The 20285-nt window shown below is 40.6% G+C and overlaps 1 protein-coding gene and 1 long non-coding RNA gene across 9 annotated transcripts in view; one reads left to right on the top strand and one right to left on the bottom strand.

The window, feature by feature from the left end:
• Positions 1–17331, bottom strand: part of SLC36A4 (solute carrier family 36 member 4) — a 92248-nt gene extending 74917 nt beyond the window's left edge. The window contains exons 1-2 of one of the 4 annotated variants that reach the window (XM_035009399.1): positions 17191–17331; positions 361–484 (exon numbers count right to left, since the gene is read on the bottom strand). In XM_035009399.1, the coding sequence (XP_034865290.1) occupies positions 361–484; positions 17191–17242 (176 nt within the window). In that variant the 5' untranslated portion in view covers positions 17243–17331. Of the gene's footprint in view, positions 1–360; positions 485–8051; positions 11127–16892; positions 17077–17190 lie in introns of those variants that run through there. The other 3 variants (XM_035009396.1, XM_035009398.1, XM_035009397.1) reach the window with 3 other exon arrangements.
• A 92-nt stretch (positions 17332–17423) lies between these two features.
• LOC118013449 overlaps positions 17424–20285 on the top strand; it is a 65912-nt gene continuing 63050 nt past the window's right edge. For all 5 annotated transcript variants that reach the window (XR_004680031.1, XR_004680034.1, XR_004680033.1 and 2 more), the window contains exons 1-2: positions 17424–17895; positions 17989–18116. This is a non-coding gene — a long non-coding RNA (uncharacterized LOC118013449). The remainder of the gene's footprint in view (positions 17896–17988; positions 18117–20285) is intronic.

Here is a 20285-nt window from a genome sequence, read left to right as displayed (position 1 = left end):
CTGCCTTCCCACCACCATGACTTTGATACCATTCACTCAGCATAAAGAAGAAATGTTTACTACCTCCAACCGTCTAACTCCTAACCATTTCAGAAGCCACTGCTCTTAAAATTTCTATTCCTTTCAATCAGATCTCCCTTCTTGCAAGATCCATAGCATGGGACATATATCATCATTGGAATTCCCACACACTGCTCTGTATTTTAGATGCATTTCTTCTTTCCCAAATGGACTATAAATACCTTGACAATATCTTACTCATCTGTGTGTCTTCTGTAGTATCTAGTTAGTGCTTTACCTACAGAAGATTACAAAATATATACCAAATGAAAAGGAGACATATAACCCCGTAACACTTACGAAATACCCTCTTGATCATCAAGCTGGTAATGCTTCTGAACAGGAAGGAGCTCTTGCTCATGCTCTTCATCTGATGTCCCATCAAAATTCTGCTCATTTATTAAGGGCCTCATTACATCCATATCTTCAAAAAGAAAAACAAAGTACTTCACTATGATGTTTAACACTGAGTTAAAGCTGGTATAAATGAATTTTTTAAAAGAAGGACATACCACTTGTACTTATCTTTACTATTTCCACCCTAGGTTAATTCACACTAACACTTTGAGTTTTAGTGTATTTAAAAGGCAATTAGACTTATTTGCTGGTTATTTTGTTTGGACAAAGCAGTGCAAAGTGCAAAGCTTAAGTATTCAATGCAAAACTTTTTCTCATTTGTCTATATGAGGTTTTTAGCAAATGATCAGTTATGAGATAAAAAATGTGAATAATCGGAGCACCTGGGTGGCTCAGTTGCTTAAGCGTCTGCTTTTGGCTGGGCTTATGATCCCAGGATCCTGAGATCGAGCCCCGCATCGGGCTCCTTGCTCAGCGGGGAGCCTGCTTCTCCCTCTCCCTCCCACTCCCCCTGCTTGTGCTGTCAAATAAATCAACAAAATCTTTTTAAAAATGTGAATAATAAAATGAATTTTTACCTCTTTTAGCTTCAATCATACTGTATACATAAATAGTAATCATATTTTTAAATACTTTAAGAAAATTATAGCAGGGGTGGGGGGAGGGGGAGAGGGAAAGGGAGAGAGAGAATCTTAAGCAGGCTCCATGCCCAACGTGGAGCCCAACATGGGGCTCAATCTCATGACACTGAGATCATGACATGAGCTGAAATCAAGAGTCAGATGCTTAACCACCTGAGCCATCCAGGCACCCCCCCCGCAAAATGTATTCTTATATCTAACAATTTTTAGCAAGATGGATGATGACATTAGTCATCACTGTCTGCCTTATTCTAGTAAAATTCACTAAGCTAAAATTTATCGAGATGACTGATATGCATTAGCAAGGTTTGAAGTATAGGATATTTTAAAGAAATGGAAGATTGTTCCGTTTAAATACATAAAATAAACCTACAAACCATACAATTGGGGTAACCTAAATTGTTAGGAATGACTGGCATATAATTTTTTAAAACTTTTATTTTGGAATAATTTTAAATTTATATTAAATTTGCAAGAAGAATACAGAAAAACTCCTATGTATCCTTTACAGACTTACTAATTTTTAACATTTTGCCATGTTTGCCTTTTCTCTCTCAAATGTATAGCACTTTTTCTGAACTATGTGAGAGTAGGTTACATGTATTGTACCACTTTACCCTACAGTTGGCATGTACTCTCTAAGAACAAGAAGTTCTTGAATATTCACATCACAGTCAACAAACTCAGTTTAATATTGATGCAATATGTTAATCTACGTTCCATATTCCAATTTCATCAACTGTACCAACAAAGTTCTCTTAGTAATTGTTTTCAGCACAGGATCATGTATTGGATTTAGTTGAGTTATTCTACTGGTGACCTTGCCATTACATCTTTTATGATGCCCTTAATCCTCCTTTTTTTCTTCCTTAATCTTTTACTATCTTGTTTGTCAGATATCCTCTGGGGGCACCTGGGTGACTCAGTTGGTTAAGCATCCAACTCTTGATTTAGGCTCAGGGTCGTGAGATCGAGCCCCACATTGGGCTCCATGCTCAGTAGGGAGTCTGTTTTGAGATTCTCTCTTTCCCTCGGCCCCTCCCCCTCTCTAAAATAAAATAAATAAATCTTTAAAAAAAATGGTATCCTCTGAATTCCACCTATTACCTATACAAAAATTAATGGTCTTATTCTACTTTTGCTATTTATTTATTTATTTCCCAGAAAAACCACACTGCTCCCCCACCCCCCCAGAAATGTCTTTCTTTTATTCTCTCATTTTTTGTTGTTGTTGTTGTATTCTTTCTATTTTGGCAATATATATGATGCTTTACAAGTTGTTATTCCAATCATGTCTCCACCCATGTCTTAGACTTATATCTACAATCAGTATATTAAATGCTTGCTATCAGTCCTCTGCCAAAGTGTTCTCAGTCTTCCCTTGGCTGGAAGAAGTTCATTCTCTTGGGGACTGTGCATCACAATGACATGTAGGACTTGATAAAATACAAATTGATGTACTTCACCCCAAGGCCTCTGATTCAGCAGGCCTGGGGTGGGCCTGAGAATATGCATTTTTAACTTCCTGGGTGATTCTGATGTTGCTGCTTTGGGAACCACACTTTGAGAACCACTGCTCTAGTAGATTCTTGAGCATGGGCTCCTGGGCACAGTACTCCCTAAGTTATCTCATGCTTTAAACTGTTTTTCTATAGCCTTCTACAGCTAGATATAACACCTTTGACTCACACTCTCTATTCTTGAGTTTCTTGAAAATACTGTTCCACTCTTGCCCTGCTATATAAGCTACTCTCGAGAAGTCTGATGCCAAACTAATTTTCTCAACCATTATAAACCTTGTCCTTTTTGCTTCAAATCCTGAGGAATTTCTCTTTGACTTTAAGATCTAATGGTTTTACTATGATATGTCTTGGGTTTAAGCATTCTGAGTCAATTTTCCCAGGGACACACTGGGGCTTTTTGATATGTAGATTTACGTTTTCTCTTATTTCTGGAAATTTTTCTTGGATTATAGCTTTGAATATTTGTTTAGTTCAAATATTTTGTTTTTCTTCTTTAGAGATTCCAATTATACGTAAGATCTCCTCTGCCTGTCTTCCATTTCAACCACTTTCTCTTTGATCCTTTTGATGTCTTCCTTTACCTTCTTTGAAACTAAATGAGTCTATTAAATTTTCATTTCAACATGTTCTCCTTTGGACAATTTGTACTTTATTATTTATTTATGATTTTTCCTACTGCTAGGCAGTTCATGGACAGGGATCCTAATTTGAGAGTGGTGCCTTCTGTCGGCATAGTGAAGTTCAGTTTATCTAAGGGATGACACTGACTTACTGGGGTTAGAGGGAGTAATTGGTATGTCTCTGGTTCTCTTTCATTTCTGCAGGATATTCAATTCCCTACCCACCCCCCACCCCCTGCCCCTTACTTCCTTCTTTCTCTTCACCTCCAGGTATCAGAGGGACATCTCAACTGCTCCTTTTATCTCCTTCTCCTCCAGAAGCAATGTTTTGCCAAGGCTACTGTGCTTCTACACCTCCTAACCCCCTCTCCTCTTTTCCAGAGTTTCTAAAGACCTTCTTTAGAGAGTCCTGGCAGCAGCAACAGGAACTCTGAAATTTGCCGTTTGATTTCCTGCTTATAGATAATTTGAGGTTTGTGGTATCTTGGTCTCCTACAAATGCTAAAAGAATAACTTAATGAATGGTTGACTTGTGCTCCTTTTCGAATTCACAGGTTTTGTGGGGAGGACATGTGAAGAGATTAAGATTTAGGTAGCCTCCGTTATCCCTAACTGGAATTCATGACAACAGTTTTTCATAAAAGTAAAGTTATACTTTAAGATATTGGAAGATGCTTTAGCTTCGTAATATATATTTTTGTAATGCATTTTGAAATCAGGCAGTGTGGTCAGCTTTGTTCTTCTTTTTCAAGATTGTTTTAGGTATTTGGGGTCTTTTATAATTAAAAGAGTATGATATTGGCATCAAGATAGACATACAGACCAATGAAACAGAATAGAGAGCCCAGAGATCAATCCATGCGTATATGGTCAACTGATCTTTGACAAGGCTGTCAGGAATGCACAACTGGGAAAAAGTCTCTTCAACAAATGGTCCTAGGAAAACTGAAATCCACATGCACAATAATGAAAGTCTTCATCTCATGCCATACACGAAAATCAACTCAAAACATATTAAAGACTTGAATGCTTGAAAAAGCTTCAGACGTTGGTTTTGGCAATGATTTCATGGATATGACACCAAAAGCACAGGCAACAAAAGCCAAAATGGGCAAGTGGGACTACATTGAACTAAAAAGCTTCTGCACAACAAAAGAAACAATCAACATAGTGAAAAGCCAACCTACAGAATGGGAGAGAATATTTGCAACTCTATATTTGAAAAAGGGTTAATTTCTAAAATATATAAGAAACTCCTACAACCTAAGAGCAAAAAAACCTAGTGAACCAATTAACAAATTGGCTGAAGATTTAAACAGATATTTCTCCAAAGAAGATATACAAATGGTCAACAGGTTTATGGAAAGATGTTCAATGTCACTAATCATCAGGGAAATGTGAATTAAAACCACAATAAAATATCAATTCACACCTGTTAGGGTAGCCATTATCAAAAAAACAAAAGGCAACAAGTATTGGTGAGGATGTGGCAAGATTGGAACCCTTGTACAGTTAGTGGGAATGCAAAATATTGCAGCTGTGAAGGAAAACAGTATAGAGAGTCCTCAAAAAGTTAAAAACAGAAGTACCATATGACCTAGCAGTCCCACTTCTGAGTATTTACCCAAAAGTATTGAAATCAGGAACTTGAAGAGATGCTAGTACTCCCATGCTCAGTTTAGCGTTATTCATGATAGCCAGCATGTAGAAACAATGTGCACTGACAGATAAATGGATAAAGAAAATAGGATGTATACATGCAGTGGAATATTATCTAGCCTTAAAAAAGAAACTCTGCAATATGCAACAACCTGGATGAAACTTGAAGACATTATGCTAAATGAAATAAGCTAGTCACAGAAGTTCAAATACCACAATTCCACCTATATGAGGAATCTAAAATAGTCAAAGTCATAGAAGCAAAGATTAGTGTGGCGGTTGCCAGTGGTGGGGGGGAGAACAGGGAGTTGCTAATCAACATGTATGAAATTTCAGTTATGCAAGATGAGTAAGTTCCAGAGATCTGACATACAACATTGTGCTTATGGATGATAATACTGTATTGTACACTTAATATCTGTTAAGAGGCTAGATCTCATGATGTGTTCATGCTACAACTTAAAAAACAAGACACTGGAAAAAATGCTTGAATACAGTTTATTCTTAAGTCATTTAAATATTCTTCCTCTAGGGGCACATGGGTGACTCAGTCGGTTAAGTGTCTGACTCTTGATTTGGGCTCAGGTCATGATCTCAGAGTCCTGGGATCGAGCCCCACATCAGGCTCTGCACTCAGCAGCAAGTCTACTTAAGACTCTCTCTCTTCCTTTTCCTCTGCCCCTCCCCCAATCACTACCACATTCTCTCTCTAAAATAAATAAATAAATCTCTTAAAAAATACATTCTTCCTCTAATAATATTACTAATATGTGTAAAGTAAAATCCAATGAATTATCCAAAGTTCCAAATGACTAGAGTCTAAATTAATGAGGATTTTCTATAATTCAAATTCCCCAACTTTGCCCTTGGGTAGTTTTTCTAACCCTTTGATCTGCAGGACATTCTCCACAGACTATTTTGTAGGATTTCCTCATTTCTTTTTCTTCAGTATCAAAAGTGGCTCAGCCTAAACCTGTGCACAGTGAAAATTAAGTGTTTCTCACTATTAGAGAGCTAATACTGGGATATCTACTACATCACATTTATTCTGGTGTCTATTAATATTACAAATTATGTTCATCTTTTGTTTGAACAGATTCTACATCCTTTTCTGTTACACTCTATACAAAGAAAATTGATACTTTATCTTATAAAACCACTGTATTAGTTTGCTAGGGCTGCCATAACAAGGTACAACAAAGTGGGTGGCTTAACAACAGAAATTTATTATCTAACAGTTCTGGAGGCTAGAAGTCCAAAATGAAGATGTTGGTATGGTTGGTTCCTTCTGAGAGCTAGGAGAGAAGGATCAGTTCCAGGCTTTTCTCCTTGGCTTATAGATGGCTGTCTTCAAGTTCCTAGGGCATTCTCCCCATATGCGTGTCTGTGTCTTTATTTCCCCTTATTATAAGGACACAAGTCATACTGGATTAGTGGCCCACCCGCTCCATTGTGGCCTTATCTTAACTAATTACATCTACAATGATTCTATTGTTAAATAAGGTCACTTAGGGACTGAAGGTTTGGACTTCAATATGAATTTAATCGATAACAATCAACATTTTTTGTTGCATCATCTTTAAACAGAAACGTGTTAATATTTTCATTCCAAAATTTATTCCATTGCCCTTGCTGACTCGAGTTCATTTGCATTTTTATTCATTCAGCTATTCAAATTGTCAGCTATTTGAACTCTCTAATTTCTTTCTGCCAGAGGATGTACAGTATGTTTTCTGCATTACTAAGCACATTATTTAAGTTCTTCATAAAGATAATTATCACTACCAATATATCAAAAACTGAACAATCTGCTATTTGAAGCATACCTCCCAAGAGATCACAGCAGCAATGGGAAGTCTGAAAAAAGTTTTCTCACAACTTAAAAAAATATGAACTCTGAAGGATAAAGTTTACTTTTAATGGCATCCCAAATAATTTATTTTTAATATCTTGTAGTTAAACCTGAATATATAGAAGTGTTAAAATAATCTATAAGTACTAGTTCTACTAGTTCTATAATTCACAGAACCTAGTTTTTATAATAGGATTACAAGGGGGGGGCGCCTGGGTGGCTCAGTCGTTAAGCATCTGCCTTCGGCTCGGGTCATGATCCCAGGGTCCTGGGATCGAGTCCCCACATCGGGCTCCCTGCTCCACGGGAGGCCTGCTTCTCCCTCTCCCACTCCCCCTGCTTGTGTTCCTGCTCTCGCTGTCTCTCTCTCTGTCAAATAAATAAATAAAATCTTAAAAAAAAAAAATAGGATTACAAGGTACACTCAAATTCTCAACTAAAACTTAGCTGGGCTCTCAGTCACTCTTAACAAATTTACACTGAGTAGCAACTGTCTTATTTAATTTTAACAGCGTAATGCCTTATGGTTTAAACTTTTCCCCACTTCTTAAATTCATTATTTCTCAATTTCATGTGGTTTAGGAAACATTAAATATGACTTACATGAAAAATAACTTTTCACATATATTTCTTTGGTCTAAATCCATTTGTCTCACCCCTCGCCTTTAAAACCTTAATAAAAATTTAATAATTCCAGGAAACTTCTCAAACTATAACAATGAGATTAAAGAGTCAATTTTTTAAAGTTGAAACTATTTGAAATAAAAATAATTCTTAACAATGTTAGGAATTTAAGAAGTATACATTTATAAACTGTTTTTGAATCGACCATTATTTTTTTAAAAAGATTTTATTTATTTATTTGAGAGAAAGAGTACAAGCTGGGGAGAGAGCCAGAGGCAGAGGGAGAAGCAGACTCCCCGCTGAGCAGGAAGCCTAATGTGGGACTCAAATCACCAGGACCCTGGGATCATGACCTGAGCCGAAGGCAGACGCTTAAACGAATGAGCCACCCAGGTGCCCCTCGAATCGACCATTAAAGCGTTGTGACACATTATTAGCCAAGTTCTAAGTATATGGCTTAAATGTATTTTTAAAAACTACATTTAAAAAAAATTACTCTCTAAGACTTTCTCTGCGGTTTGGCCTATATTCTTTAGGTAACATTACATACTAAGAAATATATATCTGTTAAATGAAGTAAACTAAGAATAGGTGAAGAAATCAGGTTTTAGGGCTGATTATATTAGCTTGAATGATACAAAATAGTTACTGAATCTAAAGAATACATTAAAAGACACCTAACTACAAATATCGGGAAAGTGATATACTTACATACCCAAGAAGTTGCATCTTTAAATGGTAAGAGCCCGCTGAAGCCTGGGTTTCTGAGGATGAGATTTATTAATAAATAGAGTCGACCAGTCATTTATAACTTTTAGAAGCTCCAGGTAATACTTAAATATAAAATGAGAAACTGTATTTTTGTTCCAAAGTTTGGCATACAGTATAGCAAAATGCAGTAATATTGTTTTCTTATATTTAACTCTTGAATTCTTTAGGAGAGGTTTTAGCATTGGCATAAGCCACGGGAACGAGTGGGACATTCCAGATTGGAAAATATGCACTTCCTTGATTATCTTTAGAGTTATTTAATACATATGTATATGGCAAAAGATTAACTGGAAAGCTTGAAAAGATTTTCGGAACAGTGCTAAGGACTCTGGACTTGATCCTATAAGCTGTGAAAGGCCAGAGAAAGAGTTCAAGTTGAAATGATCAGATCTGCATTTGGGTGGTATCACCTCGGCAGCGGTGCAAGGATCAACAGGAAAAACGGCAGCATTGAAGTCAGAGAGACCAGTCAGAACACAGTACAGGCAAGAGACTGGTGAGGGCTTGAGTTAAGTTAATCTGGTTGAGGAGAAAAGAATGGTTATTGAAAGGAGAGAAACAATAAGACTTGTCGACCAACTAGATGTGGAAGATAAAGGAGTAGAGGATGCTTCCTAGGTGACTGTCATGGAGAAAACTGAATGGATGCTGATATCCCTGAGAAAGGAAACACAGGGAGACAGTGTGGTGTGGTCCAGAGCCCCTGATCTCAAATTTAAAAGCCTGGGTTGAATCTCAGTCCTACCAGTACTAGTCCTGCGAATCTAAGCTAGTCTGGTAACTTTAGCTCTGCCATAGGGAATGATTTCTCTTCCCTTAGTGGCCTTTTTCCTCTTGCTTCTGGCCTTCACATATGTTGTTCCCTCCTGAATCATACTCTATTCTCCCATTCCCTGTTCTTCCCTTCCAATTTTGTATAACTACTTTGTCTAACTATTCCTTCCTCATCTTGCAGGCCTCAGTTTAGACACCACTATTTCTCATTAGCTTCCTTAATCTCAAGTCTGGCTTAAGTCTCTCCCCCTGGGTGTCCCCACAGCACCCTACAAACCTCCTGTAATACCCTGTATTGTAATGGCCCATTCTATTCGTCTGCATTCTCCATGAAGTGACAGCAGTGATGTCTGACTTGTCTGCTAGTGTATCCTCAATATTCGGAACATAGTAGATGCTCAACAAATGAAGAAATAAATGCATAAAAGAGAAAGCAGCATGTTAAGGAGGAAATATGAGTTTAATTTTTAAATCATGCAACCTGAAATTATATCCTGAATGAGCAGTTAGAAACAGGGTCTGGAAGTAAGTTGAAAATTTGGGGCTAAATATAAAGATTTGAGAATTATATCAGAATGCAGGTAATAAATAGCTGGGGTCAAAAGGCAGGATGAGGTCACTCAGAGATCGTATGGAGGAGAATAGAGCCGAAAACAGAATAATAGAGATCCACTAACATTTTAAATTCCAGTACAAAGTTGGCGAAAGTAACTGAAAAGGAATGATCAAAGCCTCCACTGAGTTTGGTACAATAGACATCTAAAATTGTAAGCAAGAGATTAAAGTTTTCAAATCAGTCTTGTCAAGAACCGCCATCCCTTCCCGGTGAGCAGTTTCTGGCTCAGGTTCAAGGAAGGCAGCCCCATTCACCATGTCCTTCCCTGGGTTATTGCTTACTGTCCTGTCACTGTTACCTCTCTGATCTCATCTCCTACTACTCTTCCCACTGCTCACTCCTCTGAATGGTCACTCCCTGACAGAGAGGTAGAAGCAGGGAGAATTGTGTTCCTCTTCTCTCCTGGAACCACTCCACTGTAGAAAACAGCAAGATGTGGATATGGAAGCAGTCAGTAGGATGTTTTACACTGAATGTTTGTGTCCCCCTAAAATTCATGCGTGAAAACCCTATCCCCCAGTGGGATAGTGTTGGGAGGTAGGGCCCTTGGCATGTAATGGGGGTTAGATAAAGTCCTAAGGTGTCCTTCTAAGAAGAGGACACTTCTTACCATGTGAGGACATAGTAAGAAGATGGCCATCGGTAAACCAGGAAGAGGGCTCTCACCAGGAACTGAATCAGCCGGCATTTGCTCTCGGACGTCCCCCTCCCTCAGAACCATGAGAAAGAAAGGTCTGTGGTTTAAGTCACCCAACTGAAGGTATTTTGTTCTAAAAGCCTGAGCTGAGTGAGACACAGGAGTTGCCTCGCTTGGCACAATAAACTCTGGAGCCTTGCCTTCTGATTTGCTGGAGAAGAGAGTGGTGGCGAGCACCAAGACAGCCTGCACACATGAGCACTGCCGACAGAGCACCCTGCCGGGCCCGTGCGGGTGCATGAGCCCACCACAGCCTCTCAAGAGCCTCTACAAATGGACTGTCATGGCGTCTCCCCAACATCTACTGCCAGGAGCCCGCCATCACAGAAGGTCTGTGCCTTCTGATGGAATGTACTCGTGCAAGACGTTGCCATCCTTTTCAGTTCAGTTCCACAAATTTTACCACCCAAAATATGTCAGGCACTCTGAGATGCTGGGAATAAAGCAATTCCTACAAACTAACAGGAATTCTTGCCCTTGTGGAGCTCAAATTCTAGTAAAGGAAAGAGACAATAAGTAAATAGAATAGGGAGCATGCTAGTGTTAAATATTCAGAAGGAAAATAGGGATTGGGAGGGAGAGCCTGTAGTTTTAGTTAGGACAGCCAAATTAGGCCTCATGAAGGAAGAAGGATTTTAAAGAAGACCCGAAGGAGGACAGGGTGGTGAATACTGTGGATATCTGAGGGAAAAGCAATTAGGCTGTGGGAACAAGAAAGGCAAAGGCTCTGAGGACGTAGAGAGCCTGGTGTGTTTAAGTAGGAAGGAGGCCAGAGTAACCAGAGAGGAGAGAACAAAGAGGAGAGTATAGGAGAGGAGATCAGAGGTAACAGAGGACAGATGGTACACCGCTTTGTAGACCATTCTGAATGACAGGAAAGCCACCTACAGCAGTGTTGTACAACAGAAATATAACATGAGCCACAGACATAACTTTTTCTTTTTTTTTTTTTTTTAAACTAATTTTTATTTCTTTTTTTTTTTTAAAGATTTTATTTATTTATTTGAGAGAGAGAATGAGAGAGAGAGAGAGCACATGAGACGGGGGAGGGTCAGAGGGAGAAGCAGACTCCCCGCCGAGCAGGGAGCCCGATGCGGGACTCGATCCCGGGACTCCAGGATCATGACCTGAGCTGAAGGCAGTCGCTTAACCAACTGAGCCACCCAGGCGCCCAGACATAACTTTTTCTAATATTTACGTTTTTAAAGAGGGAAAAACAATAGGTAAAATTAATTTAATAATACACCTTATGTAACTCAATAGATCCAAAATATTATCATTTCAAAATGCAATCAACATAAAAAATTACTAACCAGACATTTTACATTCTATTTTTCATACTAAGTCTTGGAAATCCAGCATGTATTACACTTACAGCAGATTTTAATTTGTACAAACCACATTTCAAATGCACATGGAGCTAAAGATGATCCCATTGGACAACACAGCAATAGAGAGTTTTGTGCAGAGGAGTGATATGATCTGATTTGTATTTTAACCAGGGCCTGCCTTCTCATGTGTAAAATGAGAGTAACTTCTGCCTCACAGAGGTTTTACGGTAATGAAATGAGATAACATTCAGGAAGCACAGCGCCTAGTCCTTGGCAGGTAGGTCATCAATAAATCCTAGTTTTCTTCCCCTTCCTACACAATGATGATTTTTTTAAAGATTGTTTAATTTATTTGAGAGAGAGAGAGAGAGAGCACACAAGCAGTGGGGAGGGGCAGGGGGAGAGGGAGAAGCAGACTCCCTGCTGAGCATGGAGCCCGACTCGGGGCTGGATCCCACAACCCTGAGATCATGGCTGGAGCCGAAGTCATACGCTTAACTTACTGAACCACCCAAGTGCCTCGAGAGATTTTTTTTTTAAGATTTATTTATTTTTACTTGAGAGACAGTGCATGCCCGTGGGGGTAAGGGGCAGAGGGAAAGAGAATCTTAAGAAGACTCTGTGCTCAGCACAGAGCCACTGCAGGGCTCAATCTCACGACCCTGAGATCATGACCTGAGCTGAAACTGAGTCAGATGCTTAACCAACTGCGTCACCCAGGCACCCCCACGATGATATATTAGAAGCAAATTATGCTGCACAGGATTTTAAATGTAAATCTTTGACAATAAATTAGTTAATTTACCACCAATAATTAGTAATTGTGAGCACTTATGAGCTACAAACTGTGCTATAATACTGAGTAGGCAAAATGTGTTATGCCAGCCAGAAGGAAATAGAGACTAGGGGAAGACACAGACACTTAAAAATCTAACATGGCAGAAGCTTTAACAAAGTTAGGAAGGTTTGGAATAAAATCAGAACACTTGTGCAACATAATTAGAAGTTACAAAATACAATTTACATTACACACAAAGTCTATTATTTGTCAACGTCTTGCTGTAATTTTTAGCCAAGTACTGAACTGGCAGTTCTATTTTTTTTTTTTTTAAAGATTTTATTTATTTATTTGACAGAGAGAGACACAGCGAGAGAGGGAACACAAGCAGGGGGAGTGGGAGAGGGAGAAGCAGGCTCCCCGCCGAGCAGGGAGCCCGATGCGGGACTCGATCCCAGGACCCCGGGATCATGACCTGAGCTGAAGGCAGTCGCTTAACCAACTGAGCCACCCAGGCGCCCTGAACTGGCAGTTCTAAAAAGTGCTATGTGATTACTATAGGTAAGAATTAACAATGTTTTATAAGATAAAACACTATTAAGCAATGGGTATCAAACTACCTAAACACAGTTATTTCTATTTACAAATGGAAAAATTATGTATGAATAAGAAACACTAGCTTCATTCAATATTATACACCATATATGATATACCATACATATACATTAATGGTGCATAAAACTGGAACATTCTTATATTAGGCAGTACTTGTATGATCTCCTACACTGCCCAGACAATTGTCTCAACCTCAATCTCCCAACCTAAAATCAACCTAAATTTCTAGTTGTAGTTAGAATTAAAGAAAATCACATTAATTTAGCAATATGTCTTGAAATCTTAAAAATGTTTATCCTTTCACCTAGTAATTCCACTTCTGACAAGCCAGTATATAGAAAAAAGGATTTCTGCACAAAGATGTTGATTGAAACATTATTTATGTTGAAAATTTGGCAACAACCTAAATGTGCAACAATCAGGAAATTGCTAAATTAACTACAGGACCTCCACTTTATAAAGTATTACACTGACACTAAATTATAGTTTTGAAGTCCGACTGAAACAGGGAAAAGTATATCATGCTGAGTGTGAAAAAGCTGGATAATCACAGTATGAATTCAGTGATGTTTTAAAAAGTTAATTTAAAATGGAAGCAAGGAAATATATCAAAAATGGGAATAAGGGGTGCCTGGGTGGCTCAGTCAGTTAGGCACCCAATTCTTGATTTCAGCTCAGATCATGATCTCAGGGCTCCACGCTTAGTACCCACTTGACTTGAGAGTTCTCTCCCTCTCCCCCTGCCAGCTTTCTCTCACGCCCTCTCTAAAATAAATAAATATTTTTTTAAAAAAAATGGGAATAAGTTGGGGCGCCTGGGTGGCTCAGTCATTAGGTGTCTGCCTTAGGCTCAGATCATGATCACAGGGTTCTGGGATGGAGCCCCACATCGGGCTCCCTGCTCAGCGGGAGGCCTGCTTCTCCCTCTCCCACTCCCCCTGCTTGTGTTCCCTCTCTCACTGTGTCTTTCTGTCAAATAAATAAATAAAATCTTAAAAAAAAAAACGGGAGTAAGTTAACAAGGATAGAGATGTGCAATGGGATCATGAGTACTTTTTACTGTCTTTCTCTGGAAAATGCAAAAAAAAAAGAAGAAAGTAATAAACTTACTACTTTTATAATAGCAAAATAAAGGAAATCATTTCTATTTTGACAGTGGACAAACTAAACAAACTAAAACAAAGTAGAAATAATTTCTTTTTTAATACAACATAATGTAGCTATCTAAATCTACAAACTACTATATATGTAAGATGGAAACAGTAACTATCTTATTCATTTCTGAAGTGGTAAAAACATGCACAGCAAGAAGCCTTCCAGAGGTCCCCACTGCCCATGAAATAAAGTGTAGTTCTTAAGCTACACAAATGGCTATTTGTGTAGCTTAAGGAAACCTGTATCTTAATATCTCTACCAGTGTCTTTTACATAGATATCCAATTTTTTAAAAATCCTTTTTAAATTAAATAATATTTGGTCATGTAGAAAATCAGAATATATGTAAATAAGCAATATTTTTGAAATTAAAATTACCTCACCACCCAAAAATAACCACTGGTAACATTTTAGAGTATACACAAATACACTCACCTCCTGTACGTTCTCATTCAGTCCCATGGCTTTAAATACTATCTACATGCTGATGACGTCCAAATTTTTATCTCTAGACCAGACCTCTCACTAACTCTAGAAATAAATCTAATTGCCTACTCAACATCTGTTTGAGTATCCTCACAACATGGCAGCTGGCTTCCCCAAAGTGAGTAATCCAAAAAAGAGAGAGCAGGGCACAATGTCTTTTAGAATCTGGCTTTGAAGTCACACATTATCACTTCCACCATCATCTATCCATTAGAAGCAAGTTATTAAATCCAATCCACATTCCAAGGGAAGAAAATTAAATTATTCCTCTTGAAGAGACAAACATCAAAAAATCTGTAGACATTCTATAAAACCACCATAACATCCGAGTTGATGGCAATTTCATTCTTCCAGATACTCAGGTCCCTGGAGTCATCTTTGCTTCCTGTTTGACTCTCAACTCATCCAGTCCTTTAGGAAATCATGCTGGTTCTACATTCAAGTATATCAAGAGTCTAACCATTTCCACTCCCACTGCTACAAGCATACTTCTGTGAGGAAGAGGTACATCTCTTTCTTGCATTTCAGAAATACCCATCTGCTTCTACTTCTGCCCCTTACAGTGTAATCCTTTTAGAATTTAAGTCAGATACCTTGCAGCAGGGGGAGAATGGCTCCCCATTCTCTCAGAATAAAAGCCAAAGTCTTTACATGACCTCTAAGACCCTACATAACCTGGCCTCATCACCACTTTGATCATCCCACTTCAGCCATCTTAGCCTTTTTGCTATTTGTCTTTATTCTAGCTATTCTTCCTGCCTGGAATACCTTTCCCCAGATTTCCACTTGACTTGTTCCTTCATTTCTTCCAAGTCTTTACACAAACCTCACTGCTTCCATATGATCCATCCTGACCATTTTATAAAATACTAGAACTGCCCAGCCCCCACCCTGACTTCTGATTTCTCTTACTCTGCCCTTTTTCCCATAGCACTTTTCACTTAACATAATATATAATTAGTCTTTACTGTTTATTGTGTGCTCCCTCTTACTAGAATACAAGCCCCACAAGAATAGGAATTTTGATCTGTATCAGATATATCCCAAGTGCCTAAAACAGTGTCTGGCACATAGGAGAAGCTTGCTGAATATATATTAAATGAACAGACATAACTTTTAAGAAATAATTTGGAAACTTTTCTCAGTTAATAAAAATGTATATGGTAAACATCTTCCCATACTACTTTTAATGGCTATTCAGTACATGACTATATGGCTATATCACAGTTTACCTAAACATTTTCCTTTAACTGGACATTTAGATAGTTACCAGATTTTCTCAACTACAAATAATGTAGTGAACATCTCTTGATGTAAGTGTTACATGACTTACTTCCTTGGGAAATATTTCTAGAAGTAAAATTGCTGGGTCAAAGGATATGTGCATTTTTAAGGACGAATGCATTATACTGCTCTTACCAGCAACCCATGAGAATGCACATTTCTCCACATCCTGAGATGTGTTATTAGTGAATTTAAAACAGTCAGATGAACCTGGGTTCATATCTGGGTTCTGCCATTAATTAACTTAAAATTACTGTAATGGGGATAATAATAGCATCTACCTCACCCAATTGTGTTAAAGATTAAAGGAAACAATGCATATGTAAAGCACTTAGCGTGCTGCTGGACACAGAGTAAACAATCAATAAAATGCTAAGTTTATTTCACCATTATTATGACTTGAAAGAAATTACCTGCAGAGTGCCCTGCCCATTATTACAGGAACGCCAACCTATTAGTCACTATAATGAAATGTGGCTTTAAAGCTCAACTTTTAAAAAATCATTTAATCATTCCGCATCGAATTAAAAATATTCCTAAATATAATGCATATAACTGGGCGGAACAATGACACGACTACCCTGACCCTCGCTTTTGTTTTCCTTTTGACAGCAGGAAACCACAATGTTTTTGCATTCCCAGTCGCCAGGAAGATAAGACCAGATCAGAGGACAGCAGGAAAACAAACTTGGGCAAGCGAGCTAGCTACAGGTATCCGGCGTCCGGGCCGGTCGGCACGTCGCGCTTGTCACTCCGGGGGTGGCACAGGGTAAATGAAGGGTTCACCTGGGACTCGGAATGGGGCTGCGGCGCATGAAAGGCCTCAAGCATCACTAGGGAAAACGGTGAGAATCCCAGAGCAGGCTCTCCTTTTGACGTGCATACACAACGCACCCCAACCCCCAACACGCGCGCGCGCGCGCACACACACACACACACACTCGCGCGTGCGCTCGCTCCCATTTGATGCCCTTTGTAGGCCCCGCTTGTCGCCGGCCCAGCTCCCTGGTCAGCGGGGTCCTGCGCGGGCGCGGTCCCGAGGTCGCTCACCTCCCGAGCCTCAGCTCACCCCATGTTCCGGGGAGGTTTGCTCGGCTGGGTTTTCAGTTCAAACCCGTGCCAGACCCACGACCCCAAGAGCCTCGACCAGAAACATCCCGTGGCCACAGGAAAGCCACCCGCGACTGTCCGGGTCCGGCGACCAGCCGCTCGGACCCGGATGCGGCCGGGCCACGCGCGTGGGGAGGGGCGGCGGCGGCCCGGCGCCAGCACCCGCCTTCCCCGCCCGAAGTCCGGGCGCATCCCGCGGGCACGCGGCCCCGCGCCCCGGCCGGCACGCAGCACCCACCGAGCTCCTCGCGCCCCGCCGCCTCGGCCGCCGCCGGCGCCGCCGCTTCCATCTCTCGGGGGTCTCCAGGACGCCGCCGCCCCGAAGCGCGCTCTCCCGCCGCTGCGTGACCCGCGACAGGCGGAGGCCTTCCCAGACGAGCGCGACCCACGCCCAGCGCCCGCCTCCCGGCCCCGGGCACCCCACCCGCGCGGCGCGGAGCATGCGCAGTGGCGCGGCCCGGCCCGCCGCGGTGCTGGGGCGCCCGGGGACCCCTGGGGTTCGCGGGGCGCTGCGGGCGAGCCGCACCGGGGCAGGAGACCCGAGTGAGGGAAGGCGGGACGGAGGAGGGCGGGATACCCCGAGAGAAGGGGCGCCTTGGGATCACCGGGATGGGAGATTAGAGCTGGCCGCGGACCCAGGCCTGTAGCTCCCTGGAGGACTTTAAAGGTGACCGCGAACTTAAATTTGAGGAGCCCATCTATTTGCGAGGCTTTAGCATTCTGTAAGGCACCTGGGAGAACGCAGAGGAGGAGGGGATTGTCCCCTTTCCGTGTTGGAGTTCTGACTGTTCCTTGGTTATCCATTTTCTGTGCCCCTATTTAGAGAGATACAGGATGCACTCGCATTTAGGATTTAATTTAATCAAATAGTTTCACTTCAAGGAATTTTCAGTGCCCTCCAGAAATACTTGGCATTCACCTCAGGGCTGAAAGAAAATTAAGGGTAAGAATAATTATACTGATGTGGTGTCAAATATTCTTAAACACTATATATATAATCTGTGAAGTAATTCTAATATTTATATCCATTTTACAGATGAGGGAACTAAGCACACAAAGCTAAGTAACTCGCCCAAGGACAGTGAACTAATAAATGGGAAAGATGGAATTCTATCAGCAGCCAGAGCTGGGGCTCTCAACCAAGATACAAAGCTGACCTTTCAGGTGTGTACCAATTAATATTTGATGAATCAATAGATGAAGCAAGTTTAGGTTTGAAAGGAAAATATTTTAACTTTGAAAATGCTTTCTTTTTTTTTTTTTTTCATTTCATAGTTGTTTAAAGTTCGAACATTAGACTTTTTCCATTTCAGTGGGGCCTTTTTGGAAAGTCTTTTTTGAGGGGGGAGTCTAATTTCTAAGACCACTGATGTTAAGTACATAGTGACGGTGTTAAATATTTAAAATTCTGAGATTAAAAAGGCACACAGTTACATAATATCTACATTTTTCCTCCTGTTGCATCCTTTGTAGGTTTTACTAGCTATAATGATGATTTGCCAAAACCATTTGTTTTCCCTCCCATCAACCCCAATCACTCACACATATCAACAAGCAAACCCCAAAGAAAGATTTGATTTGAAATGTCCCTGACAAGTAATATAGATGTAGGGAAGATAGAGAAAGAAGAATTCTATTCTAGATCATAGCTAGAGGAATAGTCCCTAATCTGCATTGATGGAGCACTATGTTAGAGATGAGTGGGAGAGAAAACAAGCATCAGACAGGTAATTGTCCGCAAAACTACCCACTGTAATGAGAATACTTGGGACTGCGTTGTGACAGAGGAGCATTATTCTTTGAGTGTTAAAAGGGATCAAAGCCATTGTCCTCTAATCTCAGAATCAGGAAAGCAGATCTGGCAGTGTGGGGGAAAAAAAAAAAAAAAAGTCCTGACCTGTAATACAGGCCTGGGCTTTTCTGAAGAATCCTGGGCTGAGGCGGGCAGCTAGACTCGTTGTCTTTGCAGAGTGATATGGAGATAAGGCAAATGATAGAGATGATCCTAAGATTCAAGAAAATTATAGTTTTCATATACCACTACTTGCGAAGATCCTTACTGTCACTCTGCTCCAGGTCTTATAAATTGGAAGGGTTATGGGGAAAAGCTGTATAGGATAGAGACATAAAGAATCTAACCATTTGAATGGCAACCCTGGCAATTCCTTTCTTTCCTTTCCTCACTTTAACTTCCTGGATTATATCCCGATTATTTCCTCCCTTGTAACCATGGCACTTTGTTTTTATCCTTGTTATAAATCTTCTCCCCTGGTATTATAATTGCTTGAGCCTCACGCTCTACTGTGAACCCCTGCAGGAGAGAAGTCATATCTTCTTCTGTGTCTTTGGCTCAGTTAGGGCCTGGCAGAGTGCCCTGCATGTTACTACTCCCTCAAGAATAGGTGTTGAAAGTTGTTGACTCTAGCCTCATAGATACATAAAAGAAAATATTTAGAAATATTTAATGTCTCCGTGCGCCTGGGTGGCTCAGTCGGTTAAGCAACTGCCTTTGGCTCAGGTCATGATCCTGGAGTCCAGGGATTGAGTTCCGCATCGGGCTCCCTGCTAGGCGCGGGGTCTGCTTCTCCCTCTGACCCTCCCCCCCCCATGCTCTCTCTCTCTCTATCTCATTCTCTCTCTCAAATAAATAAATAAAATCTTCGGGGCGCCTGGGTGGCTCAGTTGGTTAAGCGACTGCCTTCGGCTCAGGTCATGATTCTGGAGTCCCGGGATCGAGTCCCGCATCGGGCTCCCTGCTCGGCAGGGAGTCTGCTTCTCCCTCTGACCCTCTTCCCTCTCATGCTCTCTGTCTCTCATTCTCTCTCTCTCAAATAAATAAATAAAATCTTTAAAAAAAAAAAAAAGAAGTATTTAATGTCTCCAGACACATTTTATGGAGCCACTTCCATGTGCCAGGGACAGTGCTAGATGCAGGGGCCTCAGTGGCAGACAGCACTGTATAGGCCCCGCCATCCTGGATTCTTCATAGTCTCGCACAGGCGAGTGCAAACGAAAAGAACTAAACGAAATACTAACTGTGTGATTACATTGTTGGAGAAGGAAAGAAGGTGTTACTGAGGAACCTACTCGAGATCGGGGAGGCAGGACAGTCTCCTCTGAGAACATATAAGCTGACGCCTCAAGGTAAGAGGGAGTTAGCTAGGTGTCTGTAGGAAAAAGAGCAGTTCAGGCAGCGAGAACCGCTTTCCCATTTTATAGATGGAGAAGTGGTGTGTTTTTGACATGCTGATTTACACCAGGGGACATCTAGATAGTGGCGTCTATTATACAGCAGTTGGAGTTGTAAAATTTCTTCATGTGTAAAATAATTTT

Source organism: Mirounga leonina, unplaced genomic scaffold, assembly GCF_011800145.1.
Source record: "Mirounga leonina isolate KUSES-001 unplaced genomic scaffold, KU_Mleo_1.0 Mir_153, whole genome shotgun sequence".
In the NCBI taxonomy this organism is placed as follows: domain Eukaryota; kingdom Metazoa; phylum Chordata; class Mammalia; order Carnivora; family Phocidae; genus Mirounga; species Mirounga leonina.
Note: the sequence above shows the minus strand (reverse complement) of the source record. Positions and strands in the feature narration are given on the sequence as shown.